The sequence below is a fragment of the Camelus bactrianus genome, chromosome 36, assembly GCF_048773025.1.
Source record: "Camelus bactrianus isolate YW-2024 breed Bactrian camel chromosome 36, ASM4877302v1, whole genome shotgun sequence".
Lineage (NCBI taxonomy): Eukaryota > Metazoa > Chordata > Mammalia > Artiodactyla > Camelidae > Camelus > Camelus bactrianus.
Window position 1 is genome coordinate 595,451 of NC_133574.1, and position 23,325 is coordinate 618,775.

The following is a 23,325-nucleotide window of genomic DNA, read 5'->3' on the forward strand; positions in this document are numbered from 1 at the left end:
AGTGTCTGTGCGCACTGGCTCACCCCTCCAGTGCCGGGGAAGACAGTTTGCAGCCCTGTTGTTGCCAGCTGGTGTTGGAAGCATCACCCAGGGGAAGAGAGACGGCACAGCTCAGGGGTTCTGCATCAGATCGAACAGGTGATATCTGTCTTTGGTTTTTTCTTTTACATCGGAAGACTGTGAATCAGGAGAAGGCACACTGCAGTGGTGGTTGGAGGGGGTGGAGGTGCACGAAGACCGGCCCGTGAGAGCAGACCATGCAGTCTGTTCAGGGTCCGCCACCACCACTGGTGCCTTAGCAGAGACCGGTGGGAAAGCGGAGGGGGTGCCCAATGGAAGCGGTGGTCTGGGGAAGATGGGGAGACACCAGCTAGCAGTGGGGCGTCCCGTGTGACTGGGTGGGGAGCACACTTGGGTCTCTGCTGGATCCAGGTTCTCAGTAGGGACGAAAATGAGGAAAGCTGTCGGTTTCTTAACTGGCCACTTGGGGCCAACTGCTGTGAGGTGAGGGGGGGAATTGTGTGGCTTCTGGACTGGTTTCTGGAGATGGAGGTCTGGCTTCCTACAACTCTGACTTTATTTAATTAATCTATTTATACTGAGGTATAGTCAATTTCCAATGTTGTGTTAATTTCTGGAGTAAAGCATGGTGATTCAGTTATGCATGTGTATCTATCTATCTATCTATCCATCCATTCTATCTATCTATCATCTATCTATCTATCTATCTATCTATCTATCTATCTATCTATCTATCTATCTATCTATATCTATCTATCTATCTATCTATCTATCTATCTATCTATCTATCTAATCTTTTTCTATTCTTTTTCATTATGAGCTATGACAAGGTAGTGAAAATCCTGGCTGGCGTCCGGGGCTGGTTGCTGCAGGTGGTGGGTCGGAGTTCCAGCACTGACCGTGGTCTGGCGCCGTCTGTGTGTTCAGCCTCTTAGGCTGCCAGCCCTCAGCTGGGCGTATGCGAAGCTGCCTGTGCCGTGTGCACTGTGTTCCCGTAGATATAAACCCATTTCTGAATATCGCAATATTTCTTATATCAGAAGTAGACTCTTGTCTGTTCCACTGGTCTGTCAACTGCCGTCCACGGTTTATTGTTTTATATCATGATTCTGAGACACCAGCTCCAATGCATGAGATTTCCTCCCCACACACCAAGCGATTCTCCAGCACCCGCTGGGTGGCTTACAATTCAAGACCAACATGATGTTCCTGGGGGTCGCATCAGACCACACAGGTCCCACCAGACTGTCCCCCCACCACCGACTTCAGATGACAGTCACAGGTCCAGGATGTCACCTGTGCTTCTGACCAACTGGCTATAAACTGAGGTGCCCATGGTCCCCTCCTTGGATTTCCTTATTTTGCCAGAGCAGCTCTCAGGACTCGGAGAAACACTTTACTTTCTAGATGGCTGGTTTATTATGAAAAGCTAGAACCCAGGAACAGACAGAAGAGATGAACAGAACAAGGTCTGGGGAGGGCGTCAAGCTTCTGTGAGCCCCCACTGCCCCCTAATCTCCACGTGTTCACCCACGAATCTCCGGGAGCCCCATCCTCTTGGGGTTTTGTGCAGGCTTCTTCACATAAGCACGACTGATGACCCTCACGTGATTGACTGATCATTGCCCATTGGCAAGCCGTGCAACCTCCAGCTCCTCTCCCCTGCCCGGAGGTCAAGGTTGGGGCAGAGAGTTCCCACCCTCTGATCACTGGCTATTTCTCCAGCAACCAGCCCCCAGGCTGTGCAAACGTCACCTCGTTCACATGACAAAAGACACCTTGATCGGTCTTCCCACTTAGGAAATCCGGAAATCTGTAGCATTCTAGGAGCTGTGTGTCAGAAACTGGGAAGAAAACCATATATGTATCTCTTATTGTAACTCGAAATATGACAGTGATAGAGCCATTTACCTTTGTTGATTGTCTCTTTCAGAGGCTCCCTGGCTTCCTGTTGAGTTTATATTTCCAGAAGAAACTTTAGAGCCAATTTGGTTCAACAGACAACACTTCGGTTTCTTAGTATAGGTTTTAAAAACTTTATAAAATTGAGAATATCAAACATAGATAAATGTAGACGGAACAGTATGACATGAATCTGTTACTGAACCGAAGTTTGCGTGCTCGGCACCCAGGGAGGCCAAACAAACCTGCATGTCAGAGTTTGGAGCAGAGAGGGGTTTATTGCAGAGTCAAAAGGAGGGTGTGCTCAAAACACCCGAACTCCCTGATGGTTTTCAGGGGGAAAAAAAAATTTTTTTTTTTTGATTCAATACAATGTATTCTAGATCTGTAAAGTCAATTTCCTCAAATCTAAGCCCTGTGAAGATTTGGGGTTTTTTTTTACACACATCATTTAAGTCAAAACTAAGTCACATTCTTTCTCCCAAACTTATTTTTCAGTTGTTAACGTAATGGATGGTCATTAAATAAATGGAAAGTAATACAGAAAAAGAAAACACATTGTCCATTGTCTCATCCACCTTCTTTCCTAACTTTAGGCTCTAAAAATGCAGTTGTATCTCTGCTCTTTATAGTCAATAAATATGAAGTTTTTGTAGGCGAAATTGGGGTGAGATCTGCAGGGCATGACTGTCTTCTGATTGGTTGGTGGTGAGGTGGTGGGGTTGAGCTCCAGGAATCCGGTGCTCAGCCTGAAGTTACCATCCTCCACTGATAAACAACTGTTTGAACCTGCTCTTTGGGACTCAGGGAGGGTCGAGGAGTCTGCATGAAGCCCATTTCCTACAAACAAGAAATGGGGACCCAGAAAGATTTGGACCAGGGAGCACCTCATAGGGTCCTGCTCCGTTCCAAACCCTGGGGACCAACACTCACCTCCAATGATCATTTCATGGCCAGTCTTCTTCACTGATCCCGCCCCCCCCATTTCCTCCTCATATGATTTTGGAACACATCTCAGGGATATCGTGTAATTTGTAAACGTTTAAATGTACCCACCTAAACAATAAGAATTCTTCATTGTAGCAAAATCATAATATCCTTGCCACACAGGCACCTAAACATTGTTTTCAACAACAATTCCTTAATATTCCATCGTTGTCTCATAAATTCCATACTTTTTTCCTTTTCTGGTTTTTTTTTTTTTTTTTAATTCAGATCAAGTTGAATTTGTAGGTCAATTTAGAGAGGATTGACTTCTTGACAGTGAAGTTTCCAGAACCCCAGTATGTCTTTCCATTTTCATCATCTGTAACCAAGCAGGACCCTCGGGGGTTTTCCAGGCACAGACCTCTCCCTGTACCCTCTGCTTTAGCTCCTCTCCCAGGTTCCCAGGTCGTGGTATCTGATGCACATGTTCCTAAGTTGTCTTACAGACGCCCAAACCCCCACCCAATGGAAGACGATAACTGCCTGTTGACCATGAGCACATGGCCCCCAGGCCTACAGGAGTCTAAGGATGGATAATGTTAACCCTGTGACAGCTCCCTGTTACCACACTGTCAGCCAATCAGAGAACTGTGCACGAGCTGATCACTTACGTTGTGACCCCCTCCCTCACCTGGGCTTTACAAGTGCTTTCCTGGATCCCCCCGGGGAGTCTGAATGTTTCCAGCACTAGTTGCCCGATCTCCTTGCTGGGCGCCTGCAATAAACGCTGTACTTTCCTTCACCGCAGCCCAGAGTCAGCAGATTGTCTTTTCTTCGCACGGGCGACCCAGGTTTGGTTCAGTACATGTCCACTGCTCTGTGGTTGACTCTTCATACAGTTTAAGTCTTTTATTTGCTTTTTGATAATCTTTCTTGTGGGCTTTGTAAATTACATCCTCTCACTGGTTGTTGTCTTTATGAATGGTTTTGATTTATATGTGATAATTTTGTATCCATCTTTGTTTATAATGTGTTTTTAAATTGACTTTACTGCATTGCAAGGACGTCATCAAATCACCTGCAAATTAGTCACGGTTAGACGTCCTCACTAATTTCCACCTCTGATTTCTTTTGCTTATCTAATTGCATTGGTGAGTGTATCCAGATCATGTCAAATAACAGTGGTGCCAGCAGACATCCATGCCTGGTGTGGATGAACAGATAAATGAAGGCAGAGACGCTATTATGGAGGAAGACTGTTGAAAAATACCATCTTTGTCTAAACACAAAATCATTTTTCAGTGCTTCACCAATGTGATCCATCCTCAGAAGCTGAACTAACACAGAGAGATTGAATTTACTTCCTTATTTTTTATTAGTAAAATTTATTCATTTTTTTACAGGCAGGTAGGAACCGCTTTGCGGTTTCTCTCCCACTCCTGAGTTTTGATTCCCACGGGTGTGGTGCAGTCTAAGGAATCGGGATACTTGAATACTCTCTGGTCACGACCTTCCGCACCAGTGGTCCTAGGTGTGATCTCTCGGGGTACCATGAACCCTGAATCTATACAAACAAGTATACTTCGGGTGTCCCCAGTTGCTGAGGATTTTAAGTTTCACACATAAGAAGAATTCGGAAACGTTGTGCTGAAAATTCAGAGAAGATTAAAGTTAATGCCTTATCCGAGAAATCACTGAAAGAATCCCAAATAGTGCTAATATGATGAACAATTGAAATGCTTTTCTTTCCTTCCTAACTCAGGGACTTTCAAATACCAGTCTAGCGGATGGCTTAGTGGGATACTGTAAGTGAAGGGCTCAGAATAAGACAAACGTAGGGGGGAGATACTATGGTGGTCCAGACACTCAGGTGCCTCTCACGGACACTGCCACTCGCCAGAGTGCTCCTAGCTGGCCGCCCGGGGAGGGAGGGAGGGGGAGACAAGGATATACAACCAAACGTGAAACTCTATAGGTACATTCATTACACTGGTTTTTATGTGGTTGGAGACGCCATCCACATCTCTTCATCACTTCCTGGGACTGATGAGAAATAGTGAAATATAGTTCACACGCCCTGATGCCCTGACTCAGGGGTTCATACGTGACTGGTTGGTGATGTTTCCCGATCGAGTTAGGAAGAGAAATTTTACTTATGTTACCTGGTATTAAATATTTATTCTCTTGAGTTCCTCTCTGCCTCCAACCATCTCATTTTGTGCCATCGTCCCCATTCCCTTTACTCGAGGAAGATGGGAGTGACCCTCAGACTCAGTGTTATGCATGGAATCTCAAAAGTGGGATAAGGACTGAGAAAGGGGGTATGTGAAAATACGTGATGAGGAATTTGGCTTAGAAACCACTGCTGTATGTGCCTCTGTTTTGCATTAAAATTCACATACCTGATGGGAGCCGAGAACTGAGGTTCACACAAGCCTCGCCTGCTCATGCTTTTGTCATGATTATCCTCATGCCCCACGTTGCATGAAGCCACCCCAGCAAACCCCTCTTGGGGGCGGGAACCCCCGGCATCCAGCCTGTTCCGAGGCTCTCGTTACCTGGAGCTCAAATGTTTGGACGGTGCTTCCTGTTCTGCTGTACAGAAACTGACCGAGGAAAATTTCTTCTCCTTCACATTGTTTCGTGATGCCCTAGAGAGAAAGCGACAGAGATGGAGGCTGTGATAGTGGGTGTCGGGTTAGAATAGGATACAGGCAACTGTCTGAGGAGCAGAGATTCTGCAGGCATTTTTGGGTGCCCGCCAGGGGCGCCGTCCTGTGCTGGGTTCGTACCACCCTGTAAAACCCAAAGATGCTTCACACCCGTGGGGCTGTGAGGTGAGAAGCAGGGAATAAGGATGTGAGGGAGCAGAAGGTGGAACAAAACTGAACTACCCTCCACGTCCGTCAATATCTCCAGCGGCCGGAGAAGAGGGGCTGCATCTGCGAAAGAACACATTTAGACTCTAAAGAGAGGAGCATCCTGCAGGAGAAAAAGTCTTCGAAAGAATAATCATGACGGCGGAAGTGAAAAATTCAACACGGGGTTTAAAATAGACATTGGCAAAAATATTTCAAAAGGCAGAACAAAAACCAGAGAAGGCAAATGAGGGACAAAAGATTTTTTTAAATAATGGGTAAGTCACACTTGTGGAACGCGGAGATGACACCCTTGGTCACAGCTGGGCGTCAGGCCTGGCCAGGAGCTCAGCTGGACAGGGCTCTGGAGGGAGAGCTTCAAACAAGAAAAAAAATATAAATTATCTGACATGAATGAGCATAATAGGAGGGTGTTTGCACTTCTGAAGGACAGGGTAGGAATGTTTTCGTGGTAGGAATGTAGAAAACTAAGCAAATTAAATTAGCATGCGTCAGTCATTTTAACAATAAAAACAATAAAAAATTTACATGAAGAAAATAGTATTCAGGTACACTATACGACTCAGCTTCGCAGAGAAAACACTGAATGCTGGCTGAAGCTGAGAGGCACTGTCTAGCAGCGTCTCAGAGAAAAAAACCACAGATTCATCATGTAACCCAGCAGTCCCACTCCCAGGAGCAGATCCAGGAGAAATGAGAAATTCTGGAAATGTCCACATAACTGCTACCCAACTGCTCACAGCAGCATCAAAGGAGTCAAAAGAGTGGTAGCATCTCATGCATCCTTCAGCTGCTGAAAAGGTAAATAAAGTGTGGTATCTATGTACTAAAATATTATCGAGCAATTAAAAAAAAAATGAAGTGCTGACAGGTTGTAACATGCATGAATCTTGAAAACACGCCAAGTGAAAGGAAGCCGTTCCCAAATACCACGTGTCATATACTTCATACGAAATATCCAAAATAGAGAAATCATTGCTATGTATACAATAAACAAGGACCTACTGCAGAGCACAGGGAGCTACGTTCAATTGCTTGTGAGAACATATCATGGAAAAGAATCTAAAAGAAAAAATATAAATGTATGTGTATGTGTAACTGAATCGCTTTGCTGTACACCTGAAACTAGCATTGTACATTAACCACACTGCAATAAAATTAAAATTAGCAAAAAAAGAAACACACTATAAAAAAAGTAGGTTAGTGGTTGTCAGGGGCTGGGGGAGTGGGAGGTGACACCTGAGAGGTGCAGGGTTTCTTTGGGAGCAGTAAAAATATTGTCTAAAATCCATCGTGGTGATGGATGCACAGCTCGGTGAATATAGCAGTAGTCACTGAAGTGGATACTTCGAGTGACTGAATTGCTGGTGTGTGAATTAATTTCTCAGGGACAGAAATGGTTAGCTGCGCAGTTCAGGTGAGACCCCAGCTCCCGACTCCCAGCCAATCACCCATCGTCACCCACGCTGAGCAGAGATTTAGACAGCTTCTCACATAGACGGAGAATTCCTTGGGTGCGCTGGAGATGTTCCCCGAGGGGGACACCTTCTCTGAGATGTGCTCCATGGTGACAGCGGTCGGCGTGATCTTCTGGGCGAGCTTGATGAGGGCGTGGCCCTGGGAACCTGGAAAGGCCCAGCACTTTCCAGGGTGAACATCCGGCTGGAGAGAAAACACTGCGTTACTCTCTTATCTGGTTGTAGAAATCCACCCCTACAGCGTTGGTCAGCTAATTGCTACTGACTGCAGGGCACGCTCATCCTAGAATATGAAGGCACCACGTGGGGTCTATCAAACAGGGAAGGTGCCGGGATGCCCGGAGGTCTGGTGGTTCTCCAGACCACGATCAGAGCCCTTTATTACATGAGTATATTTTCCCTCGTTGCTCTGACTAGACTGATCTGTGAGAGGCAGCTGGTTGTTATGAGTGGGGATGATAGCGGTGAGGATGGTGGTGCTGGTGGTAGTGAGGATGGTGATGGTGGTCGTAAGGATGGTGGTGAGGATGGTGGTGGTGGTGAGGATGGTGGTGGTGATGGTGGTGGTGATGGTGGTGAGGATGGTGATGGTGGTGAGGATGGTGGTGATGGTGGTGGTGATGGTGAGGATGGTGATGGTGGTGAGGATGGTGGTGGTGGTGGTGAGGATGGTGGTGGTGATGGTGGTGAGGATGGTGATGGTGGTGCTGAGGATGGTGGTGGTTTTGGAGATGACAGCTGTGGTGACAGCAATACTGGCCCTGATGGTAAGGAAGAAAATGACATCCACCGTTTTCTAGATCTCGGCTGCCCCCGGCATGAGAGCTATAGGCTCGCCCCTGAAGGTATTTCTAAATTGGGAACTAAATTCAGGTACGAGGATTCCAGCTGAGAAGTGCTCTACGGCCAGAGGATGTCTGATGTCTTTTGAGTTGAACTGACACGTTAGTGGAAATCTCACTTGGGAGCGTCTCCTCCTGTCACTGGACTTTAAAAGGTGTGTTGACCTGAACAGCACATGGCCCAGTCCTGGCCCTCAGGGGTCGGGCACCTTCGACTGGTGTTTGTTGAGTGACTGAAGTTTCCAACGGAAAAGGAAACCACAGAATCAATGTAAAGAAAAGACATGGAATGTGTATGTCCCGTCTGAGAAGTACGTGATCTACATCACTGACTTAAAATAACAGCTAATTATTAATTAATTAATTAACTGATCACGTTTGCTACCCGTGAAATAGGAAGTAACTCCAGTAGTTTGGTGACTATAAGGGTGCAAGGCGATGGTCTCAGGTTCTGTGGCCAGTTCGGAGTCGCCTCCACTGCAGACGATATTTTCATGCTGAGTAATAGGAACCAGATCCCAAAATAGAAGCAGTTTATTCTTAATCTAGCTTCTACCTGTAGAATCATGTCTGGAGGCATCTCATAGTTCAAGAACCCAATCCCGTGCCAGTACAGTTTTGCTTTACTGTTTTTATAACTTTCTGATGTCCCGGCTTCAATGATGGAGGCTCCTAAAATTACAAAAACAATTTTTAAAATTAAGAAAAGAAATCACACAGTTCAAAACACAGCACTTAGATTTGAATGTTGGAAAACCATCACTGGGCAAATTACAAATTTACAAGTAAAACTCATACTAGGGAAGTGGTAGGAAAAGTTAGGACTTGCAGCTTTAATTACCAATGAAATGTTGTCACTTTGAGAAAACTGTGGTTGCTCCCTGTGGTTTCACAACATTTCTGAAACTGGTATTAGGATAAAAAGTTGAATTCTGGAGCCACTGATTTAGAGATGGATCTTTTATGTGAATTGTGTTTATTGCCTAAAGAGACAGACGCGTCCCCATAGTTTAACAGCTCACGTGATAAAGGAGGCTTTTATGTCATCCCAGTTCACTCAAGAACAAAAGCCGAAAACCCAACAGTGTCAGCAGTGTGCTAACAAGTTGTATTCACAATAGTATTTCTGCAGTTGGATGGAGCTTAATTTTAATCAAAGAAATATAAAATATTCTTGTCAAATGTCATCCCCTCGGGTTTCTGCATTTCAGCTGTAAACCGTATTTATCTACGAAAAATAAAGAGAATGCAAACCAGTTCCTTCTGGACGTCACAACCCAACATGGAAAAGACACGTGCCTGGCTCAGTGTCACATTACCGGTGCCTTTTCTAAGATGATACGATTTAAAATAGTGGATGTGCGGTGGGGACTTAGCAAGTAGAAATACGAGACTCCCAGTTAATTTTTAATTTTAGATAAATGATAAATAATTTTTTGGAACTAGTATGTCCCATACAGTATTTGGGACATACACATATAATGAGAAATTATTTGCTTGTTTGCCTGAAATTCAAATTTAACTGGGCATCTTTTATTTTATCTGGCAACCCTGTGGGCACCTTATTTTTTTTTAATTAGCTTCATTTTTTAATTGCATTTAATTGCTTTATTTTGGCGGGGGGGAGATAATTAGGTTTATTTTTAGAGGAGGCACTGGGGATTGAGCCCAGGACCTCATGCATGCTAGGCATGCGCTCTACCACCTGAGCTATACCCTCCCCCCACCTTATTTTTGAATCCTGATACTGTCCGCTCAGTCAACCCATAGTCCTACTCACCAGACTGGCTGGACAGGAATTACGCCTTCACATGCAAATGTGGAGACTGACACCCCCAATCATAAACTGTTCAAGGAAAATTTTAACTGTGGCATGTGGGGTTCTTTAAGGAATTCAAATTCGCTGTCCTCATTCTCGTTTTTCAGTTTTTAAATCGGCTTTATTGAGACACACAGGCTATACAGTTCACCCACGTTAATTGTGCAATTCAGTGGTTCTTTTGGCATAGTCACAAAGTTGCATAACCATGACCGCAGTCGATACTGGGACGTGTTGAGTCCACCGTAGCACTTAGCCGTCGCTCCGAGCTGCCCCCCCAGCCCCCACCCCACAGAAAAGATAAATGAGATACAAGGATGTCATGCACAGCGCCAGGAATGTAACCAGTATTTCCTATAGACTCACTTTCAATGGCGTATAACCTATAAAAAGTTCCATGACTGTTGTACACCTGAGACAGTGATTGTAAATTAAATGGACTTGAATAAAAAAAAAAATTAGGTCGCTCCCAGCAGAAAAAAATGCGACAATGAATGTATGCATGTTCATGTGTCACTGAAAAATTGTGCTCTGCACTGGGATTTGACACAACATGGTAAACTGATTATAACTCAATAAAAAAAAAGTTAAAAAAAAAAAAAAAAGAAATTGGCCAATGGTTTCCCCAAATGCCCGTCCATGCTCCCTACTCAGCGGCCGCACAGGAGAGTGTGGTTCACCCTGTGGTGTCCCCGCCTGCGACTCATATTTTCATTTTCTTTAGCGTTTTTTTGTTTCTTTTTTCTTTTTTCTTCTGCGAAGGTTTTCACTGTGATGAAGCTCAAACGATCCATTCTCTTTCCTTTATGGATCACGCTTTGGGTACTGCATCTGAGAAATCCTTTCCCAGCTCAAAGTCATACGGGTTTTGTCTTACTTTTAAACACTGTCTTTAAAGACTATCATTTTAATTCCCTAATAGTGCGTTTCGATTAGGCATCAGCGGTCACTTGGTGAATAAAGGATGAACTGCTACGATGTCGGTGACGGTGGCAGGCAGGCTTGCTTTGTGGTCCCCTCCCCGTGAGGATGCACGGTTTGAGAGTCTGAGATTCGCACCCGGAAAACAACCTGCTACCACCGGGTTCCTGTTCTCTTCTTCATCGTCTGGATTTGCTATGCTTCCTCCTTCTCCGGTCCCCAAACTCTGTCTTCCTCACAAAGAAACCCAGAGGGCAGACAGCCTTGGAAGCTTCGCCTTCTGACCCTGACCCATCACTGCTCACCTGCTGACTTAAGGGCGTAGTCGGCCATCGGGACCTGGTCTTCTCGCAGCTTTTTAAGGACGTAATCGACCAGGTTTGACAGTTCCTGCACGGATTTTAAAAAGAGGTTTCTGTTAACCATCTCTGCCCACAGCTTGAGTTTGGACAACCCACTTTGCTGATTTGGACCTAAGTTCCCTAATCTGCAAAAGTAACAGCGGGGAAGGCCTCCCGAGCTGCGCTCTGAGCCCGGCACCCCACGCAGGTCCGTGATGTCACAGCCACAGGCCAGGGGGGACCGGTGCCTCTCGGGCAGCTGAGGTGTCCAAGCTGAGACATGTTCTGCTGTCAGCCAAGGTCACAGAGCCAGGCTGGACCCGAGCCCCTCCCGAAGCCCTGTCTCCACACGACCCCTCGGCGCCCTCACAGTGAGGCGGTCAGGCGGGCTGCGTGTTACCCGCCGGTGCCCTCTTCCTAGTGATAACGGCTCGGACATTTCCGCAGGTATCTGGGGACCAAGGCCGTTGACAGAGAGCACGTGATTGCCTAGCCGAGGAAGCACCCAACCTTTGGGTTAATTTCGGCTTCTTTAGGACACGTTCTGCTTCTAAAACAGCAGAGGATGTGAGATTTTACTCTCCAAGTATCCCGAAAGGACAGAACAGTCTTGAATTCCGGCTGACCTAGCACTTCGTCCAGGGGCCAGGACGAGAGGGACCCCGAGGCGGCGGCGGTCAGTGTCAGCTTCCTGTGCGCTTCAGGACGCAGAGCCTCCGGGCAGCAGAGACACTCCAGCTCGTGGAGGGAGGAGCAGCAAGGCCAGGGCGCTGGGCCTCACTGGGGCATCGCCTCCCCTGACGCCGCCGGGGTCAGACATGCTAGTCCCAGGTCCCCGAGACAGCCATTTCTGAACGATCTTTTTTTTTTTTTTTTTTTTGGCTTTTTAATGCAAAGTGAAACAGAATCAGTTAGTGGGAAGTCTGTCTCATTGCGACTCAAAGCCTTCCCTGGGACCCAGCAGGTATGAAAAAGGGCCTTTCCCGGGGCGAGCTTTAGCAAAAGCGAGCTCGTACTGGGAGAGTTTTCAAGAGGACACTGATCAGCCAGCTCTCCGTTTTCCCCCTCAAAGGAGTCCCCTGGAGGGACGGTGGGCTTGGGCAGAAGGACTGGGCAGGCCGCCTCCCCACCTCACCTCGTTGGCGACCTCCAAGCGGTCCTGGACTGCGGGGGGCTCTCCCTCGGCGTCCCAGCTGTGATTGCGCAGACCGGCCCACGTCTCTCTAAGCAATGCCTTCAGAGCGTCTATTTGTTCGGCTAAAAATAGACTCTCACGGAAGTTGTTCTCCAGCGTCTGGCTTTCCTTCCTGGGAATGGAGAACCCCCGAGGTGAGAGGAGGAAACCATGGGCTCCCCGCCACTGGCAGTGCCATCAGCCCAGTGCAGACGTGCTCCTGTTGCAGAAGCCATCGACTCAGCGGGCCAATGCCCGGCCGTCCAAAGCCCTGCTCTGCACCAAGACGAAAAGCAAGGATGCTCAGGGAGCCAGTCCTGGGGCCGACCTGGTGCTCGGGGCGTGCCCGTGCAGGTGAGAAGGGCTCAGCCAACCTCAGGGTCCCGCATTCCCCCTCGGGGAGCTCTGCCATCCTGCCCTGAGCTGGGCGACTTCACGGAGGGGATCCTAAATCCCACCCCTCGCCTCCTTCCAGTCGGGAACCTGCATTCTGAGTGTGGTGCACAGCAGGGGAGTTCACACCAAACCTGGAGGTTCTGGGGTCCAGCCTCGGGCAAGGGGAGGCTGGAGGGAAGCCACCTGTCTCCTGTTTCACACCGTGAGGATGCAAGATTTTACTTTCCAAGAGCGGGCTCTGCTTCTCCCACCATTTGAAACTTACTGGTGGAGAGCGTTATGAAAAATGCCAAGCCAGCAGGTAGTTCTTTATGTTGAAAAAATGTAAGCACTGCTTATCTGGTCTTTTTTTTTTTTTTTTTTTTTTTCCTTCCCCTGATTTGTTAAACAAGCCACATTCAGAATTTGGACAGTACCAAAAAGCTTAAAGAAATAGATCTGTCAAGTTTGGGTGCGTTTGTTACGGGGTTTATTCCATGCAAAGACGTTGTAACAAAATAATTTTGCATCCCACTGCGCTTCCCAGGTCATTAAATAAATCTGAGGATGATGTCAGTGGCTTCATCATTCTCCATCCAAAGGAGATATGCAACCGTATTGAACCATCGGCCAGTTTCTCTCCCCTTGCTAGTTTTCCATTGTTTTAAGCACAAATAGTACTAAAAGTCCCTCTCAGCATCTGTTTCCTTAAGGAACAATCCGTGGAGGTAGAAGTGAGTTTGGTTTTATAATTTCACCGGAGCATGTCGGTGTTCGGACCCACACACACGAGAACATCGTACTCACTTCAGAAATTCCAGTTTCTCTTTGGGCATTCGAAGTCTGGCCTGGGGAAGAAGAAGAAGAAAAATCACGCCAGATCCTGCCCACCAGTGGAGTTCCTTCTCCTGTTCGTAAAGGGAGAAGAAACCACACTCCCACCCTGACGCTACAGGTGTGGCGGGGGCCCCCCGCCGCCTCCGGCACCAGCGTCGCGCCCGGCCTTCCTGTACGGGGTTCCCTTTGAGGAGATAAGAGAGGCCTGGGTCTGCTCAGTGCTGAGTGACATGCTCTGGGCCCTGGAGTCCAAGATCAGGGTGTCAGAAGGGCTGCACTCGTCCGGATGCTCCAGGGGAGGAAGGCACATCCTGTTTCCGGCTTCTCCCACCTTCCGGGGGCCCCCGGCCTCCCCCGTGTGCGGTGCTCGCTCTGTGCTCTGCCTCATCTCCACGCGGCCTTCTCCCGGGCTGTTCAGGGTCCGTCAGGGAAACCCAGCACATGTCATCTCAAGATCCCTCGTTACATCTGCAGATACTCTTTCTAAGTAAAGGTCCCACCTGCAGGTCAGGGGTGAAGCCATGACCTGCACCTTTCAGCCCGCCACCAGGACCATCCACATGTTACCTGGGAAATTCCTCTCCATCCTTCTCAGTGGGCAGATCTCCTCTGTCGCTTCAGACAGTCTGACCTCCTGGCAGTTTGCTCTGCCCGAAACCGTGCACCACATGTCAGAACACACAGTCTGCTGTGTGATGCATGATGTTGGTGTCAGAATAGAACACGGTGTGGCATGGAGGGAAAAATTACCCGGCTGCTTCTTTGGTCTGCTGAACAATTTAATTTTTTTAACAGAGTCTCCTCAACATTTCCCTTTGACAAGGATGTGGATGCGGGAGCTTATTTTTGGCAGGGAGAGATTACTTCCTGTTTTTCGGTTTCTGCTGGAATAGGTCTCCTGTTGGCAACGGCAAGCGTTCTCCATTTCTGTTTCTCTTTTCTGTTCTCACCTTGAAAGAACATAATGCAAAATACTCCTTCGTCCATCTGCTGATGGATGAATTTGAGAGTTCCTCGAAATCTAAACCTTTTCTGGGTTTTTTTTTAAGAGCATTTTTATTTGGCTCCTTCACAGAAGGATTTCTGGTGGCTTCCACTCCAGGAACAAATAGATAAAAAAAGGCAGAGGACACACAAAAAAGCGAGGAAAGGAAGTGAAGAGGAAAAAAGGGCTGGAAAAGAAGAGGTGGGCCTGAAAGTCCTGGAGGTTCTGGCCCCGGCTCTGTGTTTGCTTCTCAGCATTGTAACAGCCGAATGGGTGGGTGGGGGGCTAGCAGGAGTGGGGGTGTATGAAAGTAGATAAACCCTCAACAACAAGGTCCTGCTGTGCAGCACAGGGACCTCGATTCAATACCTTGTTATGACCTATAATGAAAAAGAATGTGAAAAGGAACATATGTCTGTACGTGTATGACGGAGACAGGATGCTGTGCACTGGAAACTGACACACTGTTGTAAACTGACTGCATTTCAATTTTAAAAACCCACAAAGGTGTGGCGGAGCCGCTCTGGGAGCAGCTGCTGGTCCCTTTCCAGAGCTCCCGGGTAAGAACAGTGCTGGGAACTAGAACCTAAGAGCCCTCCCGGAGCCTCCCTCCCCACAGGCTGGGCAGAGCCCCGCGGAAGGCTGGGGCGGACGTCCAGGTGATCAGAGGACGGTCGGATCTGCAGCCTCCTGAGACGTGCAGGGGTCGGTGGGGCCGGGCAGAGAGACATACGGAGCGCTCCACGAGTTTGCGTGTCATCCGAGTACAGGGCCATGTTCCTCCTCTCTGGGTCGTTCTGATTTTTGTCTATGTATTGCCCAGGCGATCTCTGTTTTGTGTGATTTTTTTTTTTTTTTTACCTTTTTAAAGGACAACTTTATTTATTTATTTACTTACATTCATTTATATATGTATTTATTTTTAATGGAGGCGCTGGGGATTGAACCCAGGACCTCGTGCATGCCAAGCACACGCTCCACCCCTGAGCTACACCCTCCCCCCTGCTCTGTTCTGTGTTAACAGCTCATGTCTCCTGAGACCCAGCGTTTTATGCCTTCGAACATGGCTCCAATATTCTGAGCTGGAATAATTTTTCTTTAATTTTGTTTTTTTATTGAAATGTAGTTGATTTACAATGTATTACTTTCAGGTGTACAACAAAGTGATTCAGTTATATATATATATATATTTTTTTTTTCAGATGCTTTTCCATTATATGTTATTACAAGAAATTGAATGTAGTCCCCTGTGCTGTATAGTGGGTCTTTGTTGTTTATCTGTTTAATATGTAGTAATGTGTAAATGTTACTCCAAAACTCCTAATTTATTCTGCCCTTTCCCCTCTGGTAACCATAGTTTGTTTTCTAGGTCCGTGAGTCTATTTTTGGTTTGTAAATAAGATTTGTATCATTTTTTTTAGATTCCACATATAAGTGATATCATATGATATTTGTCTTTCTCTGTCTGACTTACTTCACTTAGAATGATAATCTCAGGTCTATTCATGTTGCTGCAAATGGCATTATTTTATCCTTTTTCATGGCTGAGTAGTATTCCATTGTATAAATACACCACAGCTTCTTTATCCAGTCATCTGTTGCTGGACATTTAAGTTGTTTCCATGTCTTGGCTGTTGTAAATAGTGCTGCTCTGAACACTGGGGTGCAGGTGTCTTTTTGAATTAGGGTTCCCTCTGGATATATGCCCAGGAGTGGGATTGCTGGATATTATGGTGGTTCTATTTCTAGGTTTTTGAGGAACCTCCATGCTGTTTTCCACAGTGGCTGCAGCAAATTACATTCCCACCAGCAGTGTAGGAGGGCTCCCTTTCCTCCCCAAACTCTCCGAGCTGGAACAAATTTGATGTGAGTGTTAGCAAATGCTCACGTGGCTAATAGTTATTTTGTTTGTTCGCCTAACAAAGCTCCCACAAGATACCTAATTTTAAACCCTATAATTTCCAAGTGAGTCTAGAAGATACAGTGATTGCCGATTGTACCCCGGGCAGGTGACCAGGCTTGCCGCTTTATATTGGGTTTTAGATACAAACCAACTACATGTTTGGAGCGAGTAATTCGCAGTCGTTGGTCTGAAGCTGTTCATTGTAAAGGTGACTGTCCAGCGGCTGCGGCCAGGCGGGGTGTGACAACGGAACTGCGTCCTCAGTGTAAATGGCGAACCGTGCAGACCCATGTGCCCAGTCTCAGCAAAGTCGGGGTTTGAATCTCAGCTCCAGAACTTCCAGCCGTCCTGCTTGGGGGCCTCATATAAATCCCTTGACTTGTTCTGATCCGATAATGGCATAGGTGGTCTCCAGTCTGTGGAGGCCACGGCGTAGGATGGACGAGGCTCTGTCTGGAGTGCTGGGGGGCAGGGGTCGGGTGCACCAGAGAGAGGATGTCGGTGTCCAGCCTCAGTCCAAGTCCACTGAGGTCGAACAGCTTCAGGACACAGGGGAGGCCACCCTGCCCGGAGCACTGGGCAGAAGGTGACTGGAGTTCTGTTTGCCGCTTCTCTGTGTGCTGGGCCTGCCCTTGGGGAGCTGTCTTAGTCTGTCCAGCTGCTGCAGGACACCACAGACTGGCTGGTTTATTAAAAAAAAAATGGCTATTTCTCATAGTCCTGGGGCTGGAAGTTCAAGATCCAGGCACCAGCAGACTTGGTGTCTGTGAGAACCGCCTCCTGGCTCATCGGCACGTCTTCTACTGTGTCCTCACACGGCAGAGAGAGGGCACGGATCCCAGTCAGGAGGACCCCACCCTCGTGACCCTGTCACGTCCCAGAGGCCCCACCTCCTAGCACCTGGGGAGTAGGTCTTAACATATGAATGCTGGAGTCGGGGACGCAGACATTCACTCTATGACATCCAGTCCCTGCCCCTCAGTTAATGGCCCCTTGTAGCAAAATACATCCACTTTATCTCAGCAGCCCCCAAAGTCTCAGTTCACTCCAGTGTCAACTCCAAAGTGTAACATCCAAATCTCATCTCAGTAGCATCCAAACCAGACACGGATGAGATCCTGGATACCACTCATCCTGAAGCCAACTCCCCCGCCCCCCAGCTATGAAGCCATGACGTCAAACATGTGATGGTGGGACAGCCACGGGCTGGATAGTCCCATTACAAAGGGAGAAACAGGGCAGAAGAAAAGGGTGGCAAGCCCACGGACATTCAGCTAAGGCAGAAGCTGCAGACGGAGGCCGTGAAGAGCCTCGGCGTCTCCTAGCCATGCCACCACTTAATAGCCCTCTGGTCCCCATATTATCTCCGTGACACATCCATGTGCAAGACAAAGGTGACATATTGCAAGCTGGACTCCTCCTTGCAGCACACCGAATTTCAAACGAGGGGCACACAGTATGATGTGACACGGCATCACCTGGTACTTGTAAAGCCTCGAGCCGTATTCCGCAATCCCGGCGTAAAATCGTCCGGATTTCGGAGGAGACTCTTTTTCTGGAAGCCGCCTGTGATTTCGAAATCCTGTGAAAGGAAAGATCGACTCTGATGAAGGAGTTTATCTGCAAACATTTACAAGGTGTTTCACTGTGGTGAAACCAAGCGCGTGCTTTAAATGCAGGACGAGAAACAACTGAAGTTCTCTCTCTGTGTCTGTCTAGGGCCCCCTCGCTCCCCTTCTGATGTGCAGTGTGCTTCCGTGTTACTCACTAACCAGCATCGCAGAGGCTCAGGGGCCGGCTGAGATGGGGTGGGTCCTCGGGGCAGCTAAAGGCAGGATGCAGAGATCTCAGGACAGACGTGCGTCCAGGTGCCCACGTGCAGTCACAAGCAAACAGCTCCCAGAACACGCCGTGGGCGTACGTGAGTGGGGACTTTGGCTACAGAGGGCGCTGTGTTCTTCAAACCGTCCACACATTAGAGACCAATTGTCCAGGGTGTGAGGGTTTGTGCAAACTGCGTGTCCTGTCACTTTGCCAGAATCCCGTGGTTTTCCCGTGAGCCGGAGTCTCCGGCCGTCAAAAAAATCTCTCGAGCTGAGTCACCCAGCTTCAGAAAAGACAGCTGGATGTGTTGGCCATGAACGCACAAAGGGTCCTTAAGCTGAAAACAACTTCTGTCATTTTAAACGACGATTCTAAGAGAAAAAAAGCGCTCGCCACGTTTTCAACCAAGAAGCCCGTGTTACAATCAGAAGTAAAAGGCACACACACACATAAAGTGTCAAGAATCACTTCCAGAGCTTTCTGGGTCCCTGCACTGCGACGTCTCTCCCCACAGACGCCCTGGGAAGTGGCTTTAAGGATCCGCACTTAGCATGACTTACCCAGAAAAAGAAGAGTCAGTATGAGCACCGTAGTCATGACAGTTTTCCACGATCGAGGTAACCTAAAAGGCATAAGAGCAGCAGCAAAAAGAATTGAACGGTGCATCGCCCTTACACTGTAATTTGAACCTGAACCTCTACAACCAACTCGGCAAACGCGAGCCCTCCTGATGGACTGGCTGAAATGGAAGTGACCGCGTTAACCAAAGGTTAACTGCGTTTTGCGCTAAAGCCGTCACTGTGACCACGGGGACGATTATTTCATTGCTCCTCGTTTCTGTTTTCCCAGCCGGCTGTGCAAAGGGGCTGGGGTCTTCGGCCCATCCCAGTGGGCCAGGCTGTCTCCCTGCTCGAAATGTGTACCACGAACAGACTGTGTGGTCAGTTTTCAGCCAAGAAGGGACTACATGCAGCCCTGTGTCCAGGGTCCTGAGCCACAGTGCTGAACGCTGCGTTCTGCAGAGACACCCCCCCCCCATGAGGTTGCAAGTCAAAGTCATAAAAGCACGTCTTCTCAAAAGGACGTCTCGTCTTTCATACTCCGTGTCCCCCACCTGCAGCAATTCATCTAAACTCCCCGCCCAGAGGGAACACGGCATGTCCAAAGTACCCGGGTCAGATACAACCTTCTGGGGAGAGTGTTGGCAAATGTTTTTCTCTCCAGAGAAAGCCATGAGCACGTGGACACAGCGCACATATAACCAAAGAGCTTCGGGAATCACTGCAAGTTACGTACCCGCTGGAGCCAGGGTTTTCGTGCTCCAAGCGCACCACATCCCTGCTCGCGCTGCTGGTGGCTTCCTCCGAACCACCCTGAAAAAGCCTTGCACCCCTTCTGGACTTGCGCCTGGCACACATCCCTCCACACTGAGTAACGGACGGCTGGTGGACAGAAGAATACCATTCGCTTCCTCTTTGCTATTCCGTGGAAAACATGATGTGCTCGCCAGTGGGTTTTTTGTCTGCTAACTTCGCCAGTGTTTCTCCTTCGAGGGGGAAACTGTGAGTGAGCAGACCTTGAAGCGCCTGGGGTTCTTCTGTTGCATCACCTTCTGTGGCATGTCATAATGGCCCGTTGCCGTGTCAGCCGGTGCCCGCAGCCCCTCCTCCAGCCGGTCCATCGCCCTGAACGTGCGTCACCAGGTGTCCCCCTTCGTGATGCTCCCTGCAGCATCTCCCCGACCTGCCACAGAACACCAAGCTCCCCCCGGCACCTCTGTGCTGCTACAGTCGCTGTGTTTGCTTCAGAACTTGGTTTAAAAAAAAAAAATACCACAAACGCAATGGAAGACCCCAATTATCATTCCCCAATCACCTCTCCTTTCTTCCCCACAGACAACTACAATCCGAAAATTGATACGTGTAATTCCCGCGTATTTTTTGATAGTTAACCACGTAAACGTGCATCCGTCAATAACACCATCATGCTTTAAATTTAACTGCTAGAACACGCCCAGTTTTCTCATATTATCTCGGCGCAGGTTGATCCAGCGTGTTTTCACCGCTGTGCCGTGTTTTATCACATAAACATCACAGCCACTCGCCCGTTCTTGTACGGATGTCAGCTTGGGTGCCTTTTGGTTTCTCAGCATTACCTGTAACGCTCAGTGCCGTCTCTGTGCGAGTCTCCTGGCCGCCTGGAGGTGGGGTTGCTGGGCCGCAGGTGAGCGTGTTTATTGGGGATATAAAGTCCAGGGTGACGGTGTTTGCATCCTTTGAAGCTGCTGCTCGTGGTCTTGGAGTTGGACGTCGCTGGTGACACTTCGGCCTCATCTTCCCTCCTCTCTGTGCATGCGCGCCTGTCTGGCAATTTGGGGTTTCTGTTCCCTTGGCCAGTGTTGAAGATATTCTGTTGATGTTTCACCCAGTGTACCTCGGTGTGATAACAGTTTTTAACTTCTCCTTTACAGAGGAAAAAGGGTCAGATACTTCAGGTGTTCGGTTTGAGGAGTCATGACTTTCTGCTATGAGAGCTCAGTCTTAAGCAAGGCAGCTCGCCTAACTCTGTTTTAAAATGTGACATTTTTCTACCAAAGAGAAAGGCCATTACTGCTTCAACACGCAAGGCGAGCACAAGGAAATCCCGCCTCGCACTCTGTGTCTGCAGAGGCCGTGATCTCGTTTTCCCAGCGAGGCTGGAAACCCAAATTGCTAAGTCATATTGACACACAGAAATATGGGTCAAAAAAGAAGAGATTGTCTTGAAATAATTAGATGGTCATCAAAGAGACAACACAAAATTTACAAAGCCCCCCACCTCCTGTCTGTGAAAACCTGGTCCAAAGAATACGCAGTACAGGTTAGAAGACTGGGTTCCCGGGGGCGATGGTTAGGGAAGAACCTTGAACTTGACCTTGCACAGCTGCCTGGGGCTGGAATACCCAACAAGGCCGGGAAAGATGTGTCCTGGGAGTGTAGACGTGTCATCTTCAGCCGACAGACAGCGGGGGCAACGCAAGAGGCAGAGGCAGGAAGGAAGGGCTCGAGGACTTTGAAGAATCAGAATTTATACTCAAATACATTTCTTCCCCTTCCCTAAATGCTCCCAAGCAGGAAATATCTACATAAGGTGTAATGAGATACAAATCTGCAAGCTATCTATTCATGTGTAACATATACATGTATTTTGTATAAACAGCTACACATGAGCAAGTGGTTGATTCTCTTTGAACAATCTGCTGAATGAAACTGTGCGTGAAGTGAGATGGTATGTGAGGAGATTTTGGATCTTTCCAAACACTCAGGGACAGAAAGGCCATTATGTGATAAAGTGTAGGAAATAAACACTGAGAAGTTTTCATTTTAAATAGATGGCTCTTGGAAACAGACTCACAGACACAGAAAAGCTACCATGGGGAAAGGGGGAGGGGAAGGGATAGATTAGAATTTGCAGATACACACTACTGTATATAAAATAGATAAACAACCAGGTCCTGCTGTACAGCACAGGGAACTGTATCCAGTATCTTGTAGTAACTTATAATGAAAAAGAATATGAAAAAGAATACATATGAGTGTGTGTGACTGAATCACTATGCTGTACACCAGAAACCAACACAACATTGTAAATCAACTACACTTCAATAAAAAAAAGAAAAAGAAAAAGAAAAAGAAAAAGAGAGGAAGACAAGGGGGAAGAAAAAGAGAAACAAAATTGCCAGGTAACCATCAAATGGGTTTCCTTAAAAAAAATAAAATAAAATAAAAGATTGTTCTTGTGCTGTGTTTGCAGGCTCATGGCATCTCTCCTGGATTCGTGTTTGACCTGACATCTGCAACTACCAGGGATTTCAATCACACTCCGAAAGTCAGAACTGTATTCTGAGGAGGGACCGCTCTCCATTATAACTCAGATTATGACTTCGGTTGGTAAGGGAGGTTGTCCACTCGGGTTGGTTCTGTACTTTTCTATGCACCCAGCTCAGAAGCAGAAAAGAGACTCTTGAATCATGACCATGATAAACTCTTTTCAAAACCCGCCTTCTCTTGGCATGCTCTCCTCCGAGAAAATGAGACCGTGACTTATTTAAGGGGAAGCCCTGTTATTCTTGGGGACCGTTTACGTGGCTCTGTATGCAGTGGGACAGACATCACATCCGACATTGCAAAGTGAGGCCCTGATTACTTTCCAGACGGGGCCATCTGAGGGTCCCGAAAAGTCCTCCCAACGTGATACAAGAGCTCCACAGAGTCAGGGTTGACGTCCGGCCCTGGAGTGACCTCCTCGTCACCCATTCCTGCATCACCTGTCTGCTGCTAAATGTCTAAGGCTTTGCTTGTGTAGCAGAAGCAGCACCTTGTTTAACTGAAGCTGCCAAATGACCACCCTTAAAAAGTCCTGATTTTTCTTTTTCGATGAAAGAAAACCGGAGGTCCACACTGCTGTCTGGCTGGTTGGATCCACAGGATTTCTGCCGATGTTCTCTGTCGTGGGGGAGCCTGTCCACGTCGCCCGGGTCCACGCCGGCTCGCTCTCTCCGGGGCTGGGCCGGGGCAGCTTGGAGCCCCCCGGAGGAACACACGGTGGTCCCTGCGGTGGCCGGGCCCAGGGCCCCCCGCATCCTTGGGGAGCTCGACCCGGGGTGGAAGTCCGCGCTGCAGGCCCGTCTGGGACCCTGAGCACCGTCCCGTGAAACACGGCCAGACTCTTCAAAGGGATGCTCCGGTTTCGCAACCAGAGAGGCTGGAAAAACAGGAACGGGGAAGGGCGTTTCCGTGGTAACTTTACTGCCGGTACGCAGTTGGCAGAAATGCCTGTTTGCTGAGTTTTCCCAGGGATTTAATCGTCCGCTTTTAACAATGCATTAAATAGACGGGAGATTAACAAAAACCTGTCTGGCTTTCCTGGACCGCTGGGGGGCGGGGCCGCACCCGGGGAACTCGGAGGCCCGCCCCGCCCTGTCCCGCCCCGCCCCGCCCCGCCAGCCCCTAGGCCGCGCCCCCGTCAGCAGCGAGGCCACGCCCCTCCAACTGCGCGGCCGCGCCTTGGCCTCCGGCGGTTGACAGATGGCCCCGAGCTCCGCCCCTGGCCCTGATT

General features: G+C 48.2%; 1 protein-coding gene across 1 annotated transcript; it reads right to left on the reverse strand.

The window, feature by feature from the left end:
• Positions 1–4,193: 4,193 nt before the first annotated feature.
• On the reverse strand, positions 4,194–23,099 carry SUN3 (Sad1 and UNC84 domain containing 3). Its single transcript, XM_045513001.2, has 10 exons — positions 19,525–23,099; positions 18,789–18,850; positions 17,883–17,986; positions 13,487–13,527; positions 12,266–12,437; positions 11,095–11,179; positions 8,606–8,721; positions 7,224–7,391; positions 5,409–5,501; positions 4,194–4,497 (listed from the first exon to the last, which is right to left on the reverse strand). Exons 1-10 carry the CDS (start codon positions 19,644–19,646, stop codon positions 4,378–4,380), a joined length of 1,083 nt encoding a protein of 360 aa, XP_045368957.2. The 5' UTR covers positions 19,647–23,099; the 3' UTR covers positions 4,194–4,377.
• Positions 23,100–23,325: the final 226 nt, after the last annotated feature.

Bases quoted from the DNA above. Each gene is read 5' to 3' on its own strand.
- SUN3 (XM_045513001.2), bottom strand. From the start codon at position 19,646: ATGTGTGCCAGGCGCAAGTCCAGAAGGGGTGCAAGGCTTTTTCAGGGT. The intron at 12,438-13,486 runs GTGAGTACGATG...CTCCATTCCCAG, and splicing joins GAGAAACTGGAATTTCTGAA to GAAGGAAAGCCAGACGCTGG. The intron at 5,502-7,223 runs GTGAGAAGCTGT...CTTTCTCTCTAG, and splicing joins CCAAGGAATTCTCCGTCTAT to GGCATCACGAAACAATGTGA.